Consider the following 27,898-nt stretch of genomic DNA (forward strand, 5'->3'; position numbering starts at 1 on the left):
CAAGTGCTCTCAACAAACCGAGGATTGTCTGCGGTGCAGGAATGAGTCACATTTACCCGTGCTGCCTATCCCAGACTTTTTGTTTGACCACGTTATCTGCTTGTCATTCCACCTCCCACACCCTAACAACAGAGGGCAGGTAGACAAGGGCAGCACAGTTCCCTTGCAGGGTCACTAGCGATACAAGCCAGACGAAGGAAGGAGTTTTTTTACTAAGACCAAGAACTCTTTTTTTCCCCCTGTTGTCGTTTGCTGTCATACTTGTGTCAACATGTGCACTGGAAGGTGTTCAAGTTGCATTGCTGTGACTTTGTACCCGTTGGCACTCATATCCATCATTTGTAATATTGTGTTGTTCTTTCCTGATGCCGAAACCAAGTATGCCAAAGATGGACATATTACTGAGGAGGTGAAGTACATGGGAGGACTCGTCGGCGGCGGAGTCATGGTGAGTTGTTTTCAACATGTCTGTGGCGTCCCATGGCGGGTGTGACCGACCACGTGCTCTTGTGCATTCCTTTGTTAACGTTACTAGTAAGTGTAAGAAATGTACTTAAATCAACATGTAAAACAGGTATTCATGTAACCATATGCAGAACAGCAAAGTATTTGACCTGGTTTGTATTTTGCTTACCTCAGTTAGGCACATATAAGAGCAAAATTAACATTTCACTGTTTAACAGTATGCATTATTTATATTCATATATTTTTCTATCTTCTTGTGTTTCTCTATAAATACATGTTGAGAGAATATTATTTGAAAACATGTGCAGTATTTAATTCATATAAAAAATGTTTTGGGCTATAATATATACATTTTTATTTATTATTTTCTGAAATCTAAGTTTAAAATAAAACATTTAATTAGGATTTGGTTCTTGCTAGTCCTAGTATGACAAGCCTGTGCACTCACTAGTCAACCGTATTTGAAAATTATTTATTTTACTGTATTTACAAGTTTAAAACATATTGACAATGTTAAACAGTCAATATGAGCTGACTTATTACAGTATATCACACTATACTTGCATATATATATTATATTGTAATTTATATTATTTTACTTGTATATATTTAATACATTTTGTTTTGCTACAAATATATAAAATAATTAGGCTATTGTTTTTGTTTCTTCTTTTTTTTCCATTTTTTTAAATTCAAACCTGTGTTCTTAGTATTCATATTTCATTCAAATTCAAAGCTTATTTGAACATTATATATGTGTTCCTAAACATATTGACATTGTTAAATTATTGCTTTTCCGACAGTTGATATATATTTTCATAACTTTTTATATATTCAATACGTTTTGTTTAACACATCTGGGGGAAAAAAATAGTTTTTTTCTAGGCTATTATAGATTTATTTTCTTGCCTTTTACTTTTCATGTTTCAATAAAATTAACACTAAACAGTAAATATATTTATTTTGGAACATATTAAGAATATTAAGAACTTTTTGGAACACATCAACGAACCCTTCAAAGTGATTGCTGTCACAGAAACATGGATTGATGATTAAAAAAAGGAATAGATTTTGATCTGGAAGGATATGAACTAAACTACATCAACAGAACCAACAAAAATGGAGGAGGAGTAGCTGTGTACGTGATGAAGAACCTGAACTACAAAGTGGTAAAAAACATGTCATTTGCTATAGATAATATCTTAGAATGTATAACCATTGAAATATGTCAGGAAAAAAGCAAAAACATATTCATCAGTTGTATATATAGATCATTTAAGTCAAGTATAGAAACATTATTGTGATTACTTATGGAGTATATTGTGAATAAATTGAGAACAGGAAGTAACACAAAAATTTTAGCAACTGTTATGTAAAGGAAAAGGGGTAGGATTAAATAAGCTCTGCTTCTTCCTACTCCTTTTCGAAAATGTTGATAAGAGAAACTGGAAATTGTGATGTATCATGTTGTATGCTTCCATGTTCGAAATAAACTCAAACTCAAACTCAATATTGACATTGTTAAATTAATACTTTTCTGACAGTTGATATATATTTCAATGATCTGTATATATATCTTATCCATTTAATTAATCTATAAATGTGGGAAAATACCATTTTCTTTAGGGTATTTTTTTATTTTAATAGATTTTAGTAAAAATGTTGGTTCTCATGCTTTCAAAATAATCAATACAAAAGATAACTTATTTTAACATTACTCTATTTATATATGTATTTCTCATGCAAAATAAGACTTATTTAAAAGAATGGTTTCAGAGTTGAAGTGTTCAATCGTTTGATACTATGAAGGGAGTTACATTATTCAGTATTTTTTAGTTACAACGTGGAAAAAAAACATTTAAAAAAATGTTTGATTTAATATCGATGTGTGCCAGGTGTTGCTGCCTGCACTTTACATCCACTTGACAGGAAAACAAGGATGCTGTGGGAATCGCTGTGGGGTAAGTGGAAATTAATTGAATCACAATAAAAAGTTTAATATTAAACTATAGAAAAAGTGTTTGTGTGTAAAGTTGTGTTGTTTAGCCGTGTGACAAATGTGTGTAACGTGATGCAGGCTACTTTTCAAGAAAAAATGTGAGGAATGTTCTAAGTGTACTAAATGGACCTTTAAGGGAGTGTTGTCTTCTGGTTCATCAATCTTCTTAGACACGTTCACTTTGACCAAGATGTTCCTGAACTTTGCTTATCTTTGAAACCTCCTCAGATGTTCTTATCGATTGCATTCGCTGCAGTGGGCGTGGCCGGGGCCTTGTACAATTTGAGCGTGGCCGCGCTCGGTTTGAAGAATGGTCCCCTTTGTAAAGTCCTCCTGATATGGAGCACGCCTTTCAAAGACAGGTAAAATCCTGATGTGATTGGTTCTAGGGGGTGAAAATCATGCGATACTTCAGTAGCCATTTTGTAAATATTGGGACTGCATGATCTCTTGACCATTCTTCCAAATCTGTTATCTGCTTGTTGTAATTATCAAGTCAGTTAAAAACTTTTTTTTCCAACTATAAATCTAATAATACGTATATCAAAATACTTAAAATCCAAGGCACATTTATTTTGGTTTTTTTTTACAAGTCAGAGATGACTCATATTTAGGTAACATGAGTGAGGTTTTAATATAGAATTAGCAAATACATGCAATATAGCCACAAGACTTTCATGCTAATGGCATGTTGACACAAAGCAACAAAAAGTATTTTGAAAATAACAATATTAGGTATTTTGATAACAGGACTGTGCTGAGTTTAACCCTTCGTCATAATGAAATATAATTGAAGGTACAGGGGAAAAAATGAGTAAACTGCACTTGTTGGTCTTCCCATGGATCTGAATGATCCAACTTCCTGTGGACCATTTAACAATTTTTATACGAGGGAATGTGTTTTAGGGTAACAGGACTGAGTGAAAACCCAGGGACAATACAAAATTGTGAGCTTTAACTTAATAGTGGCCTATATACACAATTTACAATCTCTAAATAATTGTAATAATTTTTCATGGTAAAATTTATTTTTAGGAATCTGGGATAGGCAACAAGTGCTATCTTTCCCCAGTATTCAATTTAGTTTAAATTACTCTTTTAAAAAACATTGAGATCAGATTAGGACTGGCTATTGGCAAGAACTTTGAGTGGGACACCTGTGCTCTACACAAGTCACACACATTTTGCATGAACAAGCGCATGTCAAATGTCAACTGACGAATGACAGGGCATTTCATTTGAAATTTTACCGGTTTCCTAGCCTCTTCCTGCTACGTCACTGTAAAAAATAGAATGGCACATTTTACCCGACATTAAAGGTTCCTAATGTGGTGGGCAACAGTCTCGTCTCTCAAACACGGCGACCATCAAGAGCCGTCCTTTTTTCCCACCGTCAACCACTTCCAGCCTTCACAATGATAGCGCAACACGCGTCACAACTGCGCTAACAAAAAATGGCTTACACTTTCAATTTTGATTCATGATGTTCCTATCAATTACAGTAAAATAGTTGAATGTGCAGCTTGTATATGAGTTTATGTGGAAGGCCTGTGCTAATATACCCCCCCTGTGTGCTCAGTGATTACCTGACTGAGGACACTTGGTGGGTGAAGTGCACCGAGCCCAGGAACATTGTGCAGTTCAACACTGGACTCTTCGGCACCCTGCTGGCGTGCGGCTGTCTGCAGCTGGTCCTGTGTGCCATCCAGATGATCAACGGCCTCTTTGGCTGCCTGTGTGGAACCTGCAGCAAAAAAACAATCATCTAGAACAGTGGTTCTCAAATGGGGGTACGCGTACCCCTGGGGTACTTGAAGGTATGCCAAGGGGTACGTGAGATTTTTTTTTAATATTCTAAAAATAGCAACAATTCAAAAATCCTTTATAAATATAAATAAAAACCTATCTTTTTTTCCAAATAGTTCAAGAAAGACCACTACAAATGAGCAATATTTTGCACTGTTATACAATTTAATAAATCAGAAAATGATGGCATAGTGCTATATTTTACTTCTTTATCTCTTTTTTTCAACCAAAAATGCTTTGCTCTGATTAGGAGGTACTTGAATTAAAACAATTTTCACAAGGGGTACATCACTGAAAAAAGGTTGAGAACCACTGATCTAGAAGACTCTGCTCTGACAGGTTGGAATCTTGTCAACTGACATGTTATTACTATTCCAGATGTCAGTGTCTTTTTGTTTGCAGCTTCCATACGCCCTCTGCTGGCCCACTTGACTACTTCACTAATTTCACCAGATGTCCTACTAACATAAGTATAATTCACATTATTCTATCAATTGTTCTGCATTAGAATGCACACGATAGCAGTTGTATTAAAACAGGCACAAGGCAATGCTTCTACAGAGAAACGTTTATTAATTTTCTAACTACAATACCAAGGTTGTTATATATAATGTACACAACTATTTCCAGCTGTTGGCATTTTTGTTAATAAAACATCTATATTAAAAAGGAATATGACTTGAGAATTGTGTACTGCAAAAAGAGTGGAGCAACCCTGTACACAGAGAGCAATTAGCACAACACTAAGAGACATTTGGAGGGGAACAAAAGGCAAAAATACTATTTAAAAGGCAAGTTTTGTGTTGAAACGACAATGGACAGAAGGCAAACAATTGAGTTGTGTTGGAGTGTTTTAGCAGAGCTGACAAATGATTTGGCTTGTAAGAAGTCATTGGCATCAAATACACTAGGAAATCAGTTTGTGCAATAATGACACTACTTCTAAAACCAAGTGAAGAGAGAGATCAAATGTATCAGACCAGTGAGCACCTTTACTTTAAAATTGTTGTGCGTTAAAAAGGAGTGTTTGTACTTTATGTAATATTTATGTATTGAGGTAGGCGAGGATGGAGTGCGGACAATTCCACATGATCTGTCTCTCACAAGTACTGGCAGTAGAATCTCTTGAGGGCACTCCCATGTGTTAGCTCTAAAACAAATAAAATACTTTGAAAGGATGTAAACAAGAAATGCAGATCCTTCACGTGGTTCAACATCAGTGGGAGTTTTCATGAGCTAATACACTTCAAGGCTTGTTGAAAAAGTCTGCATCATTCACTCAAACTGCTTCATCATGATCTTGCGACTGGCCTCGTAGCCCAGGAAGAGGGCTCCGTTAGCAGGAAAGGTGCGCACCATGGTGGGGGTGAGACCCGAGTAGAGTGCTCTCATACCTAAAAAACAGAAAGAAAGCTGAAGATAAATGGGATGTATTAAAACTGTAGTCCTCAATTGGTTTGGCTGTGGGCTGTCACCCTTGATGACAAGCAACTACGGTACTCACATTTGTCTCAATGAAATATTTCTAAAATGTATTTCCTAATAATTTTAAAAGACTATAGTTTACAGCTGATACAACTCAGTATCTCCTAGAATCTGAAAAATGGACCAAAATATCAATATTGTAAACTACTAGTTCACACGCTGAATAAACAAACTGTAAAAACTGAGCCTTTAATTGGTTAATTTTAAAGAAACAACTTTTGCACCACACTGTCATTTGTTGAGGTTGCGTGATGTAAACGATATACTGTAAATGATGTAATGACAATGTATGTTGATGACACATTCTAGCTGTAACGGCGACAAGCAAACAAAAGCGTCTTTAATGCAGAGTCCTCGCTAACAAGCTAGCGGCTAATGCACCTCACAGTGCATCTTCTAAATCACTAATCCTTGCCTCTACAGCGGCAAATGACATGTGTTTTTACAAGTATCATTATCACTGGAAAACTAGAGGACAAGTAACAGATAAACATGCTACATTGTAATATGATGCAAAATAATAATTATCGCAAGAGGCTGCAATGTATATCACAATGTAGATTTTAAATTAATGCCCATCCCTAAAATTCACCAAACACCAGTTAAAGACCACTGCATTAGACCACAAAACAGCTGTCAAGATGGTCAGCTACTGTACCTTCAGTGCGTGCGATGGTCATAAAGGTTTTGAAGAATCCACCCTGTTTACCCGTCATGGACATGACCTGGATGCGAGACTTGACACAGTCCATCGGGTAGACCACCAGCCAAAGACACGCCCCTCCCAAACCACCGCTGAATACAATTGGAGCCACGCCTACACAACATGCACAGTAAGACACAGAAACATGGAACAGCCCGCAATTGGGCTTTCATGATTATACTTCACCTATGTCGTCTTTGTCACACTTCATGTAGTCGGCAAAGGCGCTGCGGCTGAGCTCGTAGGCGCCAAAGAAGCAGAAGTAACCGGGGACCTCTCTGGCGATAGTTGTGGTCAGGCCCTGAAAGAAGCCTTGCGGCCCCTCGTTCTTCATGATGGACTTCATCACCGACCACACCGAGCTTCAGAGAGAGGGCACATGAGCTACTTGCGGATCAGCCGAACAAGACAATCAAAAAGAAATCCCCTTTTCTGACATAAACCTTTGCAAATTGTGTCGAAAAACTAAATACTTTTGTCAATCTAGTGCAGGGGTCGGCAACCACTCAAAGAGCCATTTTGACCCGTTTCACAAATTAAAGAAAACAATGTGAGCCATAAAAGTCTTTTGAAATTTAAAATGAAATAACACTGCATATAAAGTTTTTTTTGCTTTGTGCTATGTATAAACAAACTATTATGGGTTACATTTATGAAATCAATGAACGACTGCAGAGAAAATGAAATAAAATTTCTGCATGCAACAAAACGTTTTTAACTCCGAAAAAGACGTCGGGTTGAAGGTTAAGTAAACTAATTAATGTCTATTTAAGTCCTCCTTGTAGTAATGAAAAAACAAAACGCCGAACTTAAATTATCCACTGGCAGAGAACCAAAAATGCCGTCCTCTCTCTCTGTGCCGTCATCCTTTTACTGGCGCTGTGCAGCCAGCTGCCAACCTGTATAATAAAATGTCTATTTCACTGAACAATTAAAAAATGTGACTATATGCAAAATTATAGGAAATTAAAATATTTATCATACTTGGTCAATGTGATTTCTGCTCCTGAACCGCAGCGCACAGCGTCTCCACATCAGGGCTGTATAACGTCACCTTTATCTTCACACAGGATTGAAAGCTCTCATCTGTGAGGCGTGTGCGATGTTTGTTTTTAATAAAGTTCATGTTGGAGAACAACTGCTCACATACATATGTGGATCCAAAGATCGACAGGACTCCAACTGCATACTTTGTTCACATAAAAGTCGGGGATAGCGTTCCAAGTTTCGAACACAAGTTTGTCTGGTTTGGGGAGGTTTTCAATATCACACCATTTGTGATTCTGAGCAAGAACGGCCTTCTGGCCTGAAACATCTTCAAGGTCCGCTGTTAACTTGGACACCCACATATTTACATACTCAAAGTTCGTACATCCACACGCACATTCATTATACAAACATACACATAGTGTACATATACACTCACTGTACAAACACTTATACACATTCTGTACATATACATTCACTGTACAAACACATATACACATTCTGTACATATACAAGTACATATGCATACATACACTCATGCATATAATCACGTTTCATCAAACATATATTAATGTTGTTGCCCTAGGGTAAACTGGGTATAACACATGGCACACTGACAAAGCTTAACCTATTGTTACTATAACAATCTACAAGGTTAATGTAGGTTGCTTCTCTTTCTTCCCCTCCATTTTTCTGCATTCTTTCGTACCTCAAGTTATCATTACGTATATGTATTGTTGCATTTGAACAACTGTATTGTTGATAATAAAGGTAAAGTATTGGTATTGTTCATTATCAATAGCGCTATGTCTATTGGTATTTGTATTGCTCCATTTGTAGTGTAATAATGCTCATTGTCATTTCTATATTATTTTTTTATTTTTGCTAACTGCTCATTTGCTATTACTTTTACCATCATATTTGTACATGTCGTATTTGCTGATGTTGCTCTATTGTTGTTGTTGTATTTGTTGTTGTTGTTTTTGTCTCTCTGTCTAATCCCCCTCTTGTCCCCGCAATTTCCCCCTCTGTCTTCCTTTTTTTCTCTTTCTATCCCCTCCTGCTCCAGCCCGGCTGCACCAAATGATAATATAAATACATTCAATAAAGTCAAATACAAATAAGGCAACAAGAGAAGTATCCTACACTTCTCTTTTGTAAAGTAAATCTGAACAGCCGATATGGGCATCTACATCAAATATATGATTTGCCTGAGAAGCTGGACAGGACAAAAAAAAAAACTTGGACACCCACATGTCTATGTCAGACAGTTTCATCTCAAGATCAGAGAGAGAGAGGTTTGAGAAGCAGAGCGCAAGGATGCGGGCGCATTCCAATGCGCCCTGGCCGTGACAAGCTGAGCCGCATCAGAGTGATCAAAGAGCTGCATGCGGCTCCGGAGCCGCGGGTTGCCGACCCCTGATCTAGTGTTTGTATTTGAATACTAAAGATGTGTCAAATAAATGAATACCGCAAATACATTTGTTGTCTAATCAACTAAGTTTTGGGGTGATCAAGGCAAAAGGGTTGCACTTCTTTGCAGAAGCCAGCAGAGCGAACTGATGCTCTTTCCACCTCACTGGTGTGTGAGAGTAGGGCTGCAACAACTAATCGATTAAATCGATTATAAAAATAGTTGCCGATTAATTTAGTCATCGATTCGTTGGATCTATGCTATGCGCATGCGCAGAGGCTACTTTTTAAAATTTTTTTAAATAAACCTTTATTTATAAACTGCAACATTTACAAACAGCTGATAAACAATAATCAAAATAAGTATGGTGCCAGTATGCTGTTTTTTTCAATAAAATACTGGAAAGGATAGAAATGTAGTTTGTCTCTTTTATCCGATTATTAACCGATTAATCGAAGTAATAATCGACAGATTACCATACCAACTTTATTTATAAAGCCCTTTAAAAACAAGCACAGTTGAAGAACAAAAGAACAATTTGTTAGATAAAAACAGTTAAGAAGTTAAAAACCGTTTAAAGTCTCATGCTGGGTTAAAAGCCAGTGAATAAAAATGGGTTTTAAGAAGGGTCTTAAAAATAGCCAAAGAAGGCTCTGTCCCCTCTGAGCTGTCTCCTAATCGATTATCAAATTAGTTGTTAGTTGCATCCCTATGTGAGAGTGACCGGAAGAAAAGCTCTGACTCACTCAGCCCTGGCACCAAACGACTCAGAAGTCCTTTGGTGCTACCTGTTGGTTTGCTTGTTGAATTGCTAGACAAACAAATATTAGTCGAGCTATCTCATACTGTAGTGGGGTCAGTGTGGTATTTTCTCATCCAGCCAGTTGTCATAACAATGACAATAACTTACAGGACATGCCCAATAGACGAACAGAGAAAAAATAGAGAATCAAATACCAATATTCCTAACATTGCATACTGTCAAAACTCGAAGTCCACTTACTTCTGGCTCCTTGCAATCTTGCCCGAGAGCTCCATCTCATACATGGCCTGCAGCCGACACTTGACCAGCTCCGTGGGGCAGAGTACCAGCGAAGAGAAAATGGACGCCACTGAGCCGGCACACGCTTTCTGCACATCGCTACCAAGCAGAGAAACAACCAGCTGAGAGATCCTCGCCGCCTTCACTGCGTTTCATCATCCTACCTCAGCACGGCGTCACTGTGCAAACCCGCCGCGAAGCGGATGACCTGCTGGCAGAAGCCGTAGCTCATGAAGAGTACTGAGTTCTCGGCGATGTTGGCCATCAGAGCCGGCGAGGTTCCCTGGTAAAGGCCACGTACGCCGACAAGCTTGTAGGTCGACGTGATGCAGTGGATGAAGCCCCTGTAGAGCGTGGGGAAGGTCTGCATCTTCACCTTGGCTGTGTCCAGAGGTTGACCACTGAAGACACACGCAGCCCCGCCTTGGAAAAAAGAATCCAAACAGAAAAAAGTGGGAAAACAACTAAATGGACAAAAGTACTCAGATTAGGGCTGCAACAACTAGTCCACAATTATATTTGTCAACAAATGTCGACGATCATATTTGTCGACAATAGTCGTGACGTCATCCCTCATTTTTGTCAGGGAGGAAGCGGGTCAGCACCGCCACTCGCAAAAGCATCGCCAATGATAACATGTAATGTGTGAGAACATTTCCTCTTATTCTTGTTAAAAACATGAATAACTTGCTGATTTTGCAAAGCGGACCTTGTTTTTAATGGCAGTACATCTGTGATAGGCGAGCATTTAAAGCGGAGGTATGTCGGACATTTGGAGGGGGGACGCATCTCAACCTCGGTACGGGTGTTAGCTTGTACCTTGCTAGCTAGCTAACAAGTGTGAGACAAAGTTGTGTAAAAAATATATTTAACTTTCATTTTAGCCCAAGTCAGCCAGCTAAACTTTGTCTACATCAATTAAAGTACTTCCTAAAGCAGCGTCAATTTGCAATGCTGTAAAAAAAGCCACGCGGAGGCATCATAAGATTAAACATATCATCTATTAATTAGCCAACATTTTAAGAATTAATCAAATATAGAATTCTACATATTTAGACTATAAGAGTGCTAAAACTGCCTATGGTTAATCAATAGTCAATATACCAGCTTTTTAAACATCACAAAATTATTTTCTTTTTGAGGAAGTTTGTGTTGTGTTTATTTTCATTGCTGCTATTTTAACATTAAAAAAAAAAAAGTATATACAGTATATATATTTTTTGCAATTTTCCTATCCTTTTTTTTTTTTTTAAATGGACAACATTTTATTAGTCATTTTAATTTTTGTAAATATTCAATATTTATTAATGAATTAGTCATCTTTGTTGTTAGTAAGCTGCATTTAGAAGTCGTTGGAAAAATTAGAGCCATTAAATATTTGTAAGCTTTATTATTTGACTAATCAACTAATCGTTAAGATAATCATTGACTAATCGACTATCAAAATAATCGTTAGTTGCCCCGTAATTGGGATGCATAAAGAGAAAATGGAAGTTTATTTGATATAGGGGTCTAAGTTTTTAAACTGCGCAAAGAAATCTGACTAAACCTCTCCGTACAAAATGAATGAACCCCCATTTATTCAGGTGAACGATTGTGTTTTTGTCGATCACATAATTTGCATGGGAAACATTGTACACAGGTTTTCAGCTTTTGTGCGCAAGACCTTACACCATACTTGCCAACCCTACCGTTTTTAGCGGGAGAATCCTGGTATTCAGCGCCTCTCCCGACAACCTCCCAGCAGAGATTTTCTCCCGACAAACTCCCGGTATTCAGCCGGAGCTGGAGGCCACGCCCCCTCCAGCTCAATGCGGAAATTACAGACATGGCGACGCCGTCGACGAGCAAGATGAAGAAATACGCTTGCAAGTTCCAAAACGAATGGAAACAAGAATTTCAGTTCATCCAGGACAGTTCGAAGGGGAAGGTGTATGTTGCCTGTAAATATGTAGAACAGACTTCTCCATTGAACACGGTGGCCGAAATGATATACTCATCATGAACGGAGAAGTTAAACAGGACAATACTGCCATCTAATGGATAGCCACCGGAACACTGAAATTCAAGTATTTCTTTTATATATATATATAGCTAGAATTCACTGAAAGTCAAGTATTTCATATATGTATGTATGTATGTATGTATATATATATATATATATATATATATATATATATATATATATATATATATATATATATATATATATATATATATATATATATATATATATATATATATATATATATATATATATATATATATATATATATATATATATATATATATATATATATATATATATATATATATATATATATATATATGTATATATATACTCTAGTTGGTGAATTCTAGCTGTAAATAACCACGCCCCCAACCACGCTGCTGATGAGCTGTGGCGCTCAGTCAATCTTTACCACAGCAGTATCCCAGTGTTTACATGGCTAGAGAAGTACTCCCATGAAAGATTATTTCAAAAGGAATTTTAAACACTGCTCAAGCACCAGCCCATTTGCACTGCATGGGAAGGGTTGCCTTTTTTTTCCCACTGCAGCGCTTTTACCAATTTTCCCAAGAGATTTCCCATATTTTGAAATGCAAATGATGATCCTCTGCAGCATCAGACACACATAATAAAGGTGTTGTGAAATCCCCTGATGTTGTTTGGCACTAAATTAACCACAACATTAGTGTCAAAATAAACATGTTGCCACTGGTCTGATGTTTCCACAAAAATAATGTAAAAAAAACTAACTACTTAAAGCCTTGTCCAGCTGTTTACTCGCGTATCCTATTCATGTTTAAATAACTGTTACTGCAAATAAATATCGGCTTCAACTATCAGTTACTGGCCTCCTTGACTACCAATAATTGGCTATGGTATCAGCCCTGAAAAAAACATGCAGGCATGTGAGCACCCTTTGCGAAAAAAGAGAAACATTGAGGAAAAAAGAGCAACATTTCTATCAGCACAAATTGCTGCCAACTAACCCCTAAAAGAAAAATGTGAAAATCAAGACAACATTTCCTGCAATTTGGTGCATTTGTACACTTTAATTTTACCTTTACATTTATTCTCATCTACCAACCTCTTTTGGTTATCTTTTTGACACTTACATGTCCCATGTAATGTACCACAGAATTATTTTTTTTTAACTAGATAATTTACTAACATCATTATCATAATGTCAAATTCTATAAGATGCATGCAAAGAATTTAGATAACGTTTCCAATTTGGCAACTATATCCTGTAGCCACGCCCCCTCGGTAATATACTTCTGGTGTTGTGTCCTCTGTTTACATCAGTCACGTGAAAAATATATCTTCTCGCTGGCTACTAATAATTGATCTACAACTACAACTGGTTCGAAACTAACAGTGTTGGGATTGGAATCATCCAAATAGGATTAGCAGCAAAGTAGAAAGTCGTCAATGTTCGGGCTCGCAGAGAGAACGCAGGCGACAAGTAAGCAGGCTAGATGCTACCTATGCTAACAAGCAGGCTTGTTTCGGCACCCCTGGTCATCTCCCTGTCCTGCAATTCATCTGATTCATAACAATACTAGAAAATTCTACATTTAATAAAAGAAGATTTTTAAAAATGTGTTATTGTGTTTACTTTAGTCACTTGCTATAAAACATTTTCACTTTTATAATTTTTGTCAGACAGAAGGGCCTTAACGTTGGCAATGTTTAAATCCAGGCTGAAATACTTTTATTAAATTGTGCAACTGAAAGTATTGTGTCTACACTCTGATTTAAATTTGAGTTATGATTGTTTTATGGTGATTGTTTTATGGTTTTAATTTGAATTATGATTATTTTTGCTTTTTTGTAATTTTCTGTAAACCACTTTGAACACAATTCTTAGACTGTCTTGAGTAAAAATTGTGCTCTATAAACAAACTCGCCTTGCCTTCCTTGCCTTGTCAAAGTATCGCATCGGGACTTGAAAACTGATCGGATCGTAGGCAAAAATGTTGTTCGGAACATCCCTAGTTAAGAGTTCACTCTTCTCGGGAGGATTTTCAACATAGTTGTGGTGGTGAAGGTGTGTGTCTCACTACTACTGTCGCTAAAGTGTACAACCAAGGGAAGGGCAATCAACTGAGGAGAATGCTCAGTGGAAACGAGAAGCAAATGAGCCAGAAAACCGAGACAGATGTATATGGCCATTTGCGCTCCACTTTAAAGTAGAATCAATATTTGCTCACATTTAACCTTTAAGTGACTCCCTAAACACAAAATAGGTCCTGTATTGTGTGATTTTGCCAGCATGGGTACCTATTGCTCCGGCAGAGAGGTCAATGATGGCTTGGACCACCGGATGAGGTGCCATACTGTCCCAGATTGTCAAAAGAGTTTGCTCTTTGTGTCAGGCACCTGTCAAACACATGAAGGATATTTCTTAAGTTAAGTCAATGTTATTTTTAACACACCAATTCATCACAACAGAGTAATCATTAAGCACTCTCCTTATAGATTTTAAAATGTGTTCTCATCTATAAAGCTTGGGTACAATGCTGTCATCAATAAAAACACAACCACTCATTGGAATGAATGGTTTTGGGTTTCTGGCTAACGGAGATAGATAAAATTTAACATGCCGTTAAACAAATAATACTCCATAAAGTCTATTTAGTAGTTTATCTGTGTTGGCCCTGTGATGTGGCGACTTGTCAAAGGTGTACCCTGCTTTCCGCCCGAGTGCAGCTGGGATATGTTCCAAACCCCCCCGCAACCCAGAGATGGACAAGCGGTAGGAAATGGATGGCCACCTCATCACAGAGCAAACACAGGTAAGCAGAATAAATATTACGATATATATTTGTTATTTAAATGTTGACAAAACAAAAGATTTGCACGCAATTGCATATCTTCTAAATTTTATAACTTTTTAATCATGCAACAAAATAATAAAAAAATAAATACCGTACTTTCCGGACATAAAAGCGCACCGGTATATGAGCGCCACCCACTAAATTAGTATGTTTTCCATATACTAGACGCACCGGACTATAAGCAGCAGATACATACATTGTGAAATTAGTTATTTACACAGAAAGATTTTGTGTAAATAACTAATTTAAATCTCCTCTCTGAGCTGCCACCTTCCCGTGGTAGAGGAGTTTGCGTGTCCCAATGATCCTAGGAGCTATATTGTCCGGGGGCTTTATGCCCCCTGGTAGGGTCTCCCAAGACAAACTGGTCCTAGGTGAGGGATCAGACAAAGAGCTGGTCGAAGACCTCCATGAAGAATAAAAACAAAGGACCCAGATTTCCCTCGCCCGGACGCGGGTCACCGGGGCCCCCCTCTGGAGCCAGGCCCGGAGGTGGGGCACGATGGCGAGCGCCTGGTGGCTGGGCCTTCCCCCATGGGGCCCGGCCTGGCACAGCCCGAAGAGGCAACGTGTGTCCCCCCTCCAATGGGCTCACCACCCATAGCAGGGGCCACAGAGGTCGGGTGCAATGTGAGCTGGGCAGAAGCCGAAGACAGGGCACTTGGCGGTCCGATCCTCGGCTACAGAAGCTAGCTCTTGGGACGTGGAACGTCACCTCGCTGGGGGGGGGGGGGGGCCTGAGCTAGTGCGCGAGGCGGAGAGGTTCCGGCTAGATATAGTCGGACTCACTTCGACGCACAGCAAGGGCTCTGGAACCAGTTCTGTCGAGAGGGGCTGGACTCTCTTCCACTCTGGCGTTGCCAGCAGTGAGAGGCGACGGGCTGGGGTGGCAATTCTTGTTGCCCCCCGGCTCAGAGCCTGCACCTTGGAGTTCAACCCAGTGGACGAGAGGGTAGCTTCCCTCCGCCTTCGGGTGGGGGGACGGGTCCTGACTGTGGTTTGCGCTTACGCGCCAAAAGGCATCTCAGAGTACCCACCCTTTTTGGATTCACTCGAGGGAGTACTTGAGTAAGGCTGCAGCTAACGATTATTTTTCTATCGATTAATCTATAGATTATTTTATTTGATTAATCGGTTAATCTATAGATTATTTTTTTCGATTAATCTATAGATTATTTTTCCTTTTACCGATTATTTTTTTTATTTAAAATGAAGATGAAAAAATAAATGTAGGCCATTTTTTTTCAAAAGGCATGGCTTTTATTTACAAAAAAAAAAAAAGTATGGCCACTCAGTCAACATTGACAACAACATGACAAAATATTCTGTAACAATGTAAACATTTAAAACTTTTAACATTTAACAAAATTAAAAGTAGCTTATTTGCTTTTTAATGTGCAAATATAAAAGTAAACATCCAGTGCAAATCTTAATATTCTGCAATAGTATAAGCATTTCAAAAGTAAAAGTATTGCTTATTTTGCTTTCAAATGTGCAAAAATAAAGATAAACATCCAATACAAAAAAGTGCAAAACGAAATATTCTGTAACAACAGTGTAAACATTTCAACAAAAGTGAAAGTATTGCTTATTTGCTAAAATGTGCAAAAATTAAGATAAACATCCAATACAAAAAAGTGCCAATCTAAATATTCTGGAGCACTGTAAACATTAATTATTGCTTTTAAAATGTGCAAAATAAACATCCAGTCCAACACAGTACACAATAACCAATTCTACTCATTCCAGTGAGTGACTAACAATTGTAATGAAGAAAGGTTAGCATGTCTACATGCTCTGGGGTGAGGCTGCTTCTTTTCTTGTTTACAATATTCCCAGCAGCTGAAAATAGGCGCTCAGAAGGGGTCGATGTGGCTGGAACTGAGAGGTAATTAGCCTTCACCTCAAGCCAGGACTGCGAGTGAGCTGAGCTGCAGTTTAAGTTTCTAGAAGGTCAACGGGCTCATAGTGATGTTACTAGTAGTTGACTGGGAGGGGTTTATTATCATTTGGGGAGAGTCAGCTGCCTGATGCTCACCTGCTAAACACCTATCTGCTCGACGCTGAAGCGCTGACTACATGCGCTCTGAATACGCACTGCTGATTGGCTGTTAACGCTCTGAATACACACTGCTGATTGGCTGTTAGCGCTTTCTGTGTACCAATCAGATGGTTGTGTGGGTGGGACAATGCTGCGTGCTGAGACAGAGGCAGAAGGAGCAAAGCAGCTTGTTAAGACTTTAGCTTTAGCTTAGATACTCGTTCGGTACACCCCCGTACCGAACCGAAAGCCCCGTACCGAAACGGTTCAATACAAAACACGTACCGTTACAACCCTAGCAGATACAAATGACACATTCATGTTTTTGTGTAATGATGACAACGTATGCTCACGCGGACAATTGACTAGTTGATGGTTTTCTTTTCAAATGTTCGTTCATAGCCGTTGTGCTGCTATGATAGGCCATTTCCGCTCGACACAGTGTGCATACAACAACATTATTAGGCCGTTTATTGAAATACTCCCACACTTTTGACGACTTTTGGCGTGCTTTTTCCCCCTCGCTCGCACAGTCTGCTTTGCGCTCCGCCATGACGGTAATGTGACGTAAATATGCGTATTTATGTAACCGATGACGTCGACTATGTCGACGCGTCGTTTCAGCCTTATACTTGAGACTGCTCCCCCGGGTGATTCCCTCGATCTACTGGGGGACTTCAACGCTCATGTTGGCAACGACAGTGAAACCTGGAGAGGCGTGATTGGGAAGAATGGCCGCCCGGATCTGAACCCGAGTGGTGTTTTGTTATTGGACTTTTGTGCCCGTCACAGATTGTCCATAGCGAACACCATGTTCAAACATAAGGGTGTCCATATGTGCACTTGGCACCAGGACACCCTAGGCCGCAGTTCCATGATCGGATTTGCGGCCTCATGTTTTGGACACTCGGGTGAAGAGAGGGGCGGAGCTTCCTACCGATCACCACCTGGTGGTGAGTTGGCTGCGATGGTGGGGGAGGATGCTGGACAGACCTGGCAGGCCCAAACGCATTGTGAGGGTTTGCTGGGAACATCTGGCAGAGTCTCCTGTCAGAGAGAGTTGGAATTCCCACCTCCGGAAAAAATTTGAACATGTCACGAGGGAGGTGCTGGACATTGAGTCCGAGTGGACCATGTTCCGCACCTCTATTGTCGAGGCGGCTGATTGGAGCTGTGGCCGCAAGGTAGTTGGTGCCTGTCGTGGCGGTAATCCTAGAACCCGTTGGTGGACACCGGCGGTGAGGGATGCCGTCAAGCTGAAGAAGGAGTCCTATCGGGTTCTTTTGGCTCATAGGACTCCTGAGGCAGCGGACAGGTACCGACAGGCCAAGCGGTGTGCGGCTTCAGCGGTCTCGGAGGCAAAAACTCGGACATGGGAGGAGTTCGGGGAAGCCATGGAAAACGACTTCCGGGCGGCTTCGAAGCGATTCTGGACCACCATCCGCCGCCTCAGGAAGGGGAAGCAGTGCACTATCAACACCGTGTATGGTGAGGATGGTGTTCTGCTGACCTCGACTGTGCATGTTGTGGATCGGTGGAAGGAATACTTCAAAGACCTCCTCAATCCCACCAACACGTCTTCCTATGAGGCTCTCCTATTTCTGGGGCTGAGGTTGCTGAGGTAGTTTAAAAGCTCCTCGGTGGCAAGGCCCCAGGGGTAGATGAGATCCGCCCGGAGTTCCTTAAGGCTCTGGATGCTGTGGGGCTGTCTTGGTTGACAAGACTCTGCAGCATCGCATGGACATCGGGGGCGGTACCTCTGGATTAGCAGACCAGGGTGGTGGTTCCTCTCTTTAAGAAGGGGAACCGGAGGGTGTGTTCTAACTATCGTGGGATCACACTCCTCAGCCTTCCCGGTAAGGTCTATTCAGGTGTACTGGAGAGGAGGCTACGCCGGATAGTCGAACCTCGGATTCAGGAGGAACAGTGTGGTTTTTCATCCTGGTCGTGGAACTGTGGACCAGCTCTATACTCTTGGCAGGGTCCTTGAGGGTGCATGGGAGTTTGACCAACCAGTCTACATGTGCTTTGTGGACTTGGACAAGGCATTCGACCGTGTCCCTCGGGAAGTCCTGTGGGGAGTGCTTAGAGAGTATGGGGTATCGGACTGTCTGATTGTGGCGGTCCGCTCCCTGTATGATCAGTGTCAGAGCTTGCCGGCAGTAAATCGGACACGTTTCCAGTGAGGGTTGGCTGCCCTTTGTCACCGATTCTGTTCATAACTTTTATGGACAGAATTTCTAGGCGCAGTCAAGGCGTTGAGGGGATCTGGTTTGGTGGTTGCAGGATTAGGTCTCTGCTTTTTGCAGATTATGTGGTCCTGATGGTTTCATCTGGCCAGGATCTTCAGCTCTCACTGGATCGGTTCGCAGCTGAGTGTGAAGCGACTGGGATGAGAATCAGCACCTCTAAGTCCGAGTCCATGGTTCTCGCCCGGAAAAGGGTGGAGTGCCATCTCCGGGTTGCGGGGGAGACCCTGCCCCAAGTGGAGAAGTTCAAATACCTCGGAGTCTTGTTCACCAGTGAGGGAAGAGTGGATCGTGAGATCGACAGGCGGATCGGTGCGGCGTCTTCAGTAATGCTGAGGCTGTATCGATCGGTTGTGGTGAAGAAGGAGCTGAGCCGGAAGACAAAGCTCTCAATTTACCGGTCGATCTACGTTCCCATCCTCACCTATGGTCATGAGCTTTGGGTTATGACCGAAAGGACAAGATCACGGGTACAAGCGGCCGAAATGAGTTTCCTCCGCCGGGTGGCGGGGCTCTCCCTTAGAGATAGGGTGAGAAGCTCTGCCGTCCGGGGAGAGCTCAAAGTAAAGACGCTGCTCCTTCACATCGAGAGGAGCCAGATGAGGTGGTTCGGGCATCTGATCAGGATGCCACCCGAACGCCTCCCTAGGGAGGTGTTTAGGGCACGTCCGACCGGTAGGAGGCCACGGGGAAGACCCAGGACACGTTGGGAAGACTATGTCTCCCGGCTGGCCTGGGAACGCCTCGGGATCCCCCGGGAAGAGCTGGACGAAGTGGCTGGGGAGAGGGAAGTTTGGGCTTCCCTGCTTAGGCTGCTACCCCCGCGACCCGACCTCGGATAAGCGGAAGAAGATGAATGGATGGATTTTGTAAATGTTTCTTTACTTACCTTAGTTGTTTACAAACGGTGCCTGTAAGGCTGATCAAACAAAATGAAAGTCTTTGTCATGGACCCACTAGCTGCGGAAGCTAGCTCTCCAATCAGCTAAACTCCACGGTGACGTTTTGGTGAATTTACTGAGGAATTTATGAAACTGAAACAATACAAAGAAAAGGCCATAGTAAGGTATTAAGACTAATACAGACACTCGTAAACGTGTTACCTAAGGATAACAACGCTAGCTTGATTAAATTACGATAGCATGTACAAATTTGCATGAAAGCACTTGTATAGACATCCCACATGAGACGGTTTATTAAGTATGAATAGCTTTAATTACAAACCCGGTTTCCATATGAGTTGGGAAATTGTGTTAGATGTAAATATAAACGGAATACAATGATATGCAAATCCTTTTCAACTCATATTCAATTGAATGCACTACAAAGACAAGATATTTGATGTTCAAACGCATAAACTTTATTTTTTTTTTGCAAATAATAATTAACTTAGAATTTCATGGCTGCAACACGTACCAAAGTAGTTGGGAAAGGGCATGTTCACCACTGTGTTACATGGCCTTTCCTTTTAACAACACTCAGTAAACGTTTGGGAACTGAGGAGACACATTTTTGAAGCTTCTCAGGTGGAATTATTTCCCATTCTTGCTTGATGTACAGCTTAAGTTGTTCAACAGTCCGGGGGTCTCCGTTGTGGTATTTTAGGCTTCATAATGCGCCACACATTTTCAATGGGAGACAGGTCTGGACTACAGGCAGGCCAGTTTAGTACCCGCACTCTTTTACTATGGAGCCACGTTGATGTAACACGTGGCTAGGGCTGCAACAACTAATCGATTAAATCGATTAAAATCGATTATAAAAATAGTCGCCGATTAATTTAGTCATCGATTCGTTGGATCTATGCTATGCGCAGAGGCTTTTAAAAATTTTTTTTTTTTTTTAAATAAACCTTTATTTATAAACTGCAACATGTAAAAACAGCTGAGAAACAATAATCAAAATAAGTATGGTGCCAGTATGCTGTTTTTTTTCAATAAAATACTGGAAAGGATAGAAATGTAGTTTGTCTCTTTTATCCGATTATTAATCGAAGTAATAATCGACAGATTAATCGATTATCAAATTAATCGTTAGTTGCAGCCCTACACGTGGCTTGGCATTGTCTTGCTGAAATAAGCAGGGGCGTCCATGGTAACATTGCTTGGATGGCAACATATGTTGCTACAAAACCTGTATGTAGCTTTCAGCATTAATGGCCCCTTCACAGATGTGTAAGTTACCCATGTCTTGGGCACTAATACACCCCCATACCATCACAGATGCTGGCTTTTCAACTTTGCGCCTATAACAATCCGGATGGTTCTTTTCCTCTTTGGTCCGGAGGACACGACGTCCACAGTTTCCAAAAACAATTTGAAATGTGGACTCGTCAGACCACAGAACACTTTTCCTCTTTGTATCAGTCCATCTTAGATGAGCTCAGGCCCAGCGAAGCCGACGGCGTTTCTGGGTGTTGTTGATAGACGGTTTTCGCCTTGCATAGGAGAGTTTTAACTTGCACTTACAGATGTAGCGACCAACTGTAGTTACTGACAGTGGGTTTCTGAAGTGTTCCTGAGCCCATGTGGTGATATCCTTTACACACTGATGTCGCTTGTTGATGCAGTACAACCTGAGGGATCGAAGGTCACGGGCTTAGCTGCTTACGTGCAGTGATTTCTCCAGATTCTCTGAACCCTTTGATGATATTACAGACCATAGATGGTGAAATCCCTAAATTCCTTGCAATAGCTGGTTGAAAAAGGGTTTTCTTAAACTGTTCAACAATTTGCTCACGCATTTGTTGACAAAGTGGTGACCCTCGCCCCATCCTTGTTTGTGAATGACTGAGCATTTCATGGAATCTACTTTTATACCCAATCATGGCACCCACCAGGTCACCTGTGGGATGTTCCAAATAAGTGTTTGATGAGCATTCCTCAACTTTATCAGTATGTATTGCCACCTTTCCCAACTTCTTTGTCACGTGTTGCTGGCATCAAATTCTAAAGTTAATGATTATTTGCAAAAAAAATTGTTTTTATCAGTTTGAACATCAAATATGTTGTCTTTGTAGCATATTCAACTGAATATGGGTTGAAAATGATTTGCAAATCATTGTATTCCGTTTATATTATTATTATCTTCATTGAGTGCACGCAGATACACACATTGGCTGACTTTAATTTATAAGGCTCTTTTAGGTTTAATACCTCCATACTTGTGTACTCTGTTACAAAGAAAAAGCAGCTCTTACGCATTACGTTCTAACAATTTGTATGTTTTAACTGTTCCTCATGTACGGACTGAATTTGGCAAAAGAGCTTTTGGCATTGCTGCCCCTATGGCATGGAATGAATTGCAGACGAAACTGAAACTTACAGAACTACTTCCATTTGGAGCCTTCCGTTCTGTCCTGAGGGACAAACAGAGAGACGTTTGCACAGTGCCTGTGTTTTTAAAGATGTAAATCTCTGTTGTTTTACACTTCTCTTATGTATTTTAAAATGTATGTCTTAATGTATTTATTTTGAAACTGCTCTGTGACATGTGCTGTTGACCTCTTGGCCAGGTGACCCTTGTGAAAGAGATCTTGATCTCAATGGGTTTTCTTATCTGGTTAAATAAAGGTTCTAATATTTACATCCAACACAATTTCCAAACTCGTATGGAAACGGAGTTTGTATATTGTAAAACTTACAAACGTTTCTTGGGGTGATGAATGGAAATCCATAGGAGTATCAACGCTATGAACGACTAGAAGGCGGAACGGCCCTAATACTCCCGGTTCAAAGCACTAAACAGAAGGAAATATTGCAGACGTTCACCCCGCAGCACCTACAGCGAGTAAACTCGCCCAAAAGATGGCACCATAGCACAAAGAATTACACTCCTTTTCAGTGTCTCTGCTTGTGTATAAGTACAACTATTTGTTGAACACAAAACATAAAAAATCCAAAATTAGCCGCACCGTTTTATAAGCCGCAGGATTCAAACCATAGGAAATAAGTAGCAGTCCTGAATTTATGGTACTTAAGTTAGAAGATATGAAAGCAATAATGGAGCATTGAGCATATATCATGGTGCATACTTTTGTTTTTTTGTAGTATGTAACGTTAGACAAGGTTTGATCAATTGAAAGTAGTCAAACAGAAAACAATGGTAGGTATGTAGAACACTGACCTATTTATTATTAACCTTATGATAGACTTGATAGATGTGCTGTCTTTAAGTTAAGGTGGGGTAATAATTGTTTTTTGGTGACACTTGTCGGCCACAATAATGAATGAGGTTAAGCTCATGATGCAGTAAGTTGAATGATGCGGACACTTTTGTTACTGTATGATTTCTAATATGCTTCTATCATTACTCTATACTTTTTCATATTGACAATTCTGGTGTTTTGGACTGCACTATTGTAAGGACACTCATTATGTATGCCTAGCTTGTGTGTTTATCTGTTGTGTAGCTGCTAGCTCCTACTAGCCTATAACCTGTCATGTTTATACCTTTTGTAGAGGACTTGACTAAAATACAAGACTAACTGTGTGTGTTAATTGGAAGACAACTAGACGTTAACTGGCTGTCCAGCTTTGTACATAAGTATACATACTGCAGGCTTATGGTGGACATTTTACATGCAAGCCGATATTATCCAATATTTTTGTATCCTTTTTTTTTGCTGATATAGGACCGTATCGGGCCATCTTTAGTATAAATATCTGCTTTTCACATTGATTTGTGATTTAAAAACAAATAAAACAACATAATATAAAGTAATTACTGAAAATTAGTAAAAGATTACGCTAAAAAGCCAATGAAAAAGAAAAGTTTTGTAAATTAAATCCAGTTGTTCATTTTGACCAGTGTCCATCCATCCATCCATCCATCTTCTTCCGCTTATCCGAGGTCGGGTCGCAGGGACAGCAGCCCAAGCAGAGAAGCCCAAACTTTCCTCTCCCCACCCACTTTGTACAGCTCCTCCCGGGGGATCCCGAGGCGTTCCCAGGCCAGCCGGGAGACATAGTCTTCCCAACGTGTCCTGGGTCTTCCCCGTGGCCTCCTACCGGTCGGACGTGCCCTAAATACCTCCCTAAGGTGTTTGGGTGGCATCCTGACCAGATGCCCGAATTACCTCATCTGGCTCCTCTCGATGTGGAGGCGCAGCGGCTTTACTTTGAGCTCTCCCCGGATGGCAGAGCTTCTCACCCTATCTCTAAGGGAGAGCCCCGCCACCCGGCGGAGGAAACTCATTTCGGCCGCTTGTACCCGTGATCTTGTCCTTTCGGTCATAACCCAAAGCTCATGACCATAGGGGAGGATGGATACGTAGATCGACTGGTAAATTGAGAGCTTTGTCTTCAGGCTCAGCTCCTTCTTCACCACAACAGATCGATACAGCGTCCGCATTACTGAAGACGCCGCACCGATCCGCCTGTCGATCTCACGATTCACTCTTCCCTCACTCGTGAACAACACTCAGCTGTGAACCAATCCAGTGAGAGCTGAAGATCCTGGCCAGATGAAGCCAGCAGTACCACATCATCTGCAAAAAGCAGAGACCTAATCCTGCAGCCACCAAACCAGATCCCCTCAACGCATTGACTGCGCCTAGAAATTCTGTCCATAAAAGTTATGAACAGAATCGGTGACAAAGGGCAGCCTTGGCGGAGTCCAACCCTCACTGGAAATGGGTCCGACTTACTGCCGGCAATGCGGACCAAGCTCTGACATTGACCATACAGGGAACGGACCGCCACAATCAGACAGTCCAATACCCCATACTCTCTGAGCACTCCCCATAGGACTTCCCGGGGGACACGGTCGAATGCCTTCTCCAAGTCCACAAAGCCCATGTAGACTGGTTGGGCAAACTCCCATGCACCCTCAAGGACCCTGCCGAGAGTATAGAGCTGGTCCACAGTTCCACGACCAGGTCGAAAACAGGGCTCGAATTTAACCGCGGCATCGAGGCATTTGCCGCGACCGCCCTTGTCATTAGCTGTAGTGCCCTAAAAATGTACCAACACTTACGGCAACAACATACCGTGACCGCCCTTGACTTTTTACTTGTGAAAGGAGTAGGGATGTACCAATAAACGGTATAATGATACAGTGGTAAAATTGCAGACGGTTAGTAACGCCGTTTACATTTTTATTTACAGAAAAGCCGTCATTTAGTAATGCCTTTTAGGCAACTGCTTACTTCCTGAATACTGAAATGCAGCAGAGTCTGCGCATGTGCACTTGAGCCGTTCGGCTCGGGAAACATGGTGGCGACTCCAAGGAATATGTTTTGAAATTGTTACCTCCGAGCTAACGGAGCCGCTTCGTTTCAATCGCTTCTACTTCTGTGGAGTCTCGGTGTGCGATTACAAGCGCAAGGAGGAGAACAATATTTGATGTTGCAGTTTCATTTTGAACGTGCAGCTAGCATCCTTCCGTTAGCTGCTGGGACTGAGAGTTAGCATGCATAAGGCGATGTGTCGGGAACATTGTCACAACTTGTTTATAAAGTTTGTAGTTTGTTTACTGGGATGTTTACTCGTCCTTTATTTAACTGCTAACTTTGTTAGTGTTCCAATAACATCAATACTAGCTAAAATGTTTAGTCGTCTCATCGAATTGAACGCTTGTTGAGTTGTCCGGGAGGCACAAACATTGTGTGTTAGATGTGAGGCATCACTCCTTTTTGTTTTTGTTGGCCAAACTGTTGCACTGAAGTACATGGTTGTTGTTGAAGAACAAAGCTTGTTTATTTGACTTTATCTTCATTAGCCAAACTGCTTTGTGTTTTATATTGATATCAAAAAGTAAACACCATGTTTTGTTTACATTATTTGTTTTTTTCATTCCACAAAGTAATTACTTTAAAAACAATTCATGTGACATAGCATTTTGTTAATGTTTTATGGTGTATAGTTAATTCCTATATGACATATTTCTACTCAAACTCTCAATGGATCTGTCCTGATACAGCATGTACATTACACAAATTAGTACATGTAAATGTACGTAACTTAAAAAATACCTCTATGAAAATGTAAAACTAGAGATAAAGGCAGCATGTAATAAAAAATCTGACACGCTGATACTATTAATAAAAAAAACCACAAATATTTGTATTTAAATATACAGACCCAAAATGTATAGCATTTTTATTAGATATTACAAATTACATGATGCCGTCGCATTCACACCCCAACACTGCTTTACCAAACATAGTGAATAGTCATGATTAATAATCGTGATTTCAATATTGATAAAAAATAATCTTAAATATTATTTTGTCCATAATCATGCAGTCCTGCGTATAAGATTTGACCTCATGTCCATAATCATGCAGTCTTACGTATAAGATTTGACCTCATGTATTAACACGCTTTTTATCTATATGGACAAAAAGTGCAGTAACGTCTTATAGCCATAAGATGCCATCTTGAGAATTTTTCACATTTATTTTCATTTATGTATAGTATTATTTTGTTTCTGCCATATTACTTTGTTTATAATGCGTGTGTTGCTTTCATATGCACATTCAGCTTTCTACTTGAGGTACATATATACATTTTGAATGTGTGTGTTTTTAAAAAATTAAGAATTTGGTTAAAAGGATTTCAGTATAAGTAGTTTTTGAAAATGTTGAGCACATTTAAAATTACCGCAATAATAACCGTGATAATGTTGGTCACAATAACCGTGATAAGAAATGTTCACACCGTGACATCCCTATAATGGACAATTGTAACGTAAATGTTTTGTTATATACAGTGTGAGTGTATATATATATATATATATATATATATATATATATATATATATGCACACACATATACATACATATATACATATATATATATATATATATATATATATATATATATATATATATATATATATATATATATATATATATATATTGCCTTGACCTTAAAAAGTTATAATTCGCGGCCTGCGAAAACAGCGCTGCTTCTCCTGAATCCGAGGTCCCCAGTGTATTTACATTACATTTAGGTGTAAACAAAAGTTAGCATACCGTTAGGGCCACATTAAAGAGATGGTTACATCGGCTTGTTGGGAAAAAAAAGCTCTTTGTACATATATTTAAATAATTAAGTGTACTATTTGGAATTACATTTCTTAAATGACTACATAAAAAAACACTATTTTGCTAGCAGCACACCTGCATTCCGACAATCAATACTAAGCCAAACACGGATAAAAGACGACGTTTTTCTGTCCCTACACACTCGATGAAGTCAGAATAAAGACATGTATAGTAGTACATCAAATAAAAGAAGCGAATGACGTACCTTTAAGAGGAGCCGGCCGGCACTTTCACTCCAAAGTGACCTCAGTGGTGTAATGACGCCGGTGACGTGCTAGCCACAGCTAACACTGATCATGCTAACGTATGCCAACAGTCCACACATGATTGTCTCAACTCTTATCTCTTTTGTAACATCATCTCCGCCTCTCGTATTATTGTGCAGTCTTCAAATCAATGCTTGGATGATTGATAGAGGTGCAGACCAAGAGGAGAATAATACAACGGTACTACTGGAGGTGATGTTGCGACACATCAGCGAGGAAAAGCTCTCAAGAGTTCCCACTCTGCTCCATTTTCCACGGTCCGAAATAGTTTCTTCTTTGCTCTTATTTGACCGCAACATGCTGTTTGAATGTGCAAAACTATAACTTAATCAAATTTAGATTTTTTTTTTTTTTTGTAATTACATTCCGAAAAGTACAACAGTATGAGTGATATTATTGTTCCTTTACTGTGTGAACACGGAAGCTTCCGGTTCGCAGTCTCAACTGTTTGCAGTTGGGATCAAAAGGCTATAGCTCCCCCTGCTGTTTTTTTGTGTCAAACCTCATTTTAGTGAGTTGACGTTTCGTGTTGTTTATAACTAG

At 40.1% G+C, this 27,898-nt stretch overlaps 2 protein-coding genes across 2 annotated transcripts; one reads left to right on the plus strand and one right to left on the minus strand.

The window, feature by feature from the left end:
* Positions 1 to 7: 7 nt before the first annotated feature.
* LOC133650520 (transmembrane 4 L6 family member 4-like) lies at positions 8 to 4,955 on the plus strand. The gene is made up of 4 exons (XM_062047849.1): positions 8 to 448; positions 2,361 to 2,426; positions 2,693 to 2,826; positions 4,044 to 4,955. Exons 1-4 carry the CDS (start codon positions 272 to 274, stop codon positions 4,231 to 4,233), a joined length of 567 nt encoding a protein of 188 aa, XP_061903833.1. The 5' UTR covers positions 8 to 271; the 3' UTR covers positions 4,234 to 4,955.
* Positions 4,820 to 27,790, minus strand: LOC133650519 (mitochondrial ornithine transporter 1-like). The gene is made up of 7 exons (XM_062047848.1): positions 27,295 to 27,790; positions 14,193 to 14,291; positions 10,066 to 10,324; positions 9,863 to 10,000; positions 6,645 to 6,820; positions 6,414 to 6,572; positions 4,820 to 5,664 (listed from the first exon to the last, which is right to left on the minus strand). The coding sequence occupies exons 2-7, from the start codon at positions 14,245 to 14,247 to the stop codon at positions 5,546 to 5,548; spliced, it is 906 nt and encodes a 301-aa protein (XP_061903832.1). The 5' UTR covers positions 14,248 to 14,291; positions 27,295 to 27,790; the 3' UTR covers positions 4,820 to 5,545.
* Between the last annotated feature and the right edge of the window lie 108 nt (positions 27,791 to 27,898).

Source organism: Entelurus aequoreus, linkage group LG05 (assembly GCF_033978785.1).
Source record: "Entelurus aequoreus isolate RoL-2023_Sb linkage group LG05, RoL_Eaeq_v1.1, whole genome shotgun sequence".
Classification (NCBI taxonomy): Eukaryota; Metazoa; Chordata; class Actinopteri; order Syngnathiformes; family Syngnathidae; genus Entelurus; species Entelurus aequoreus.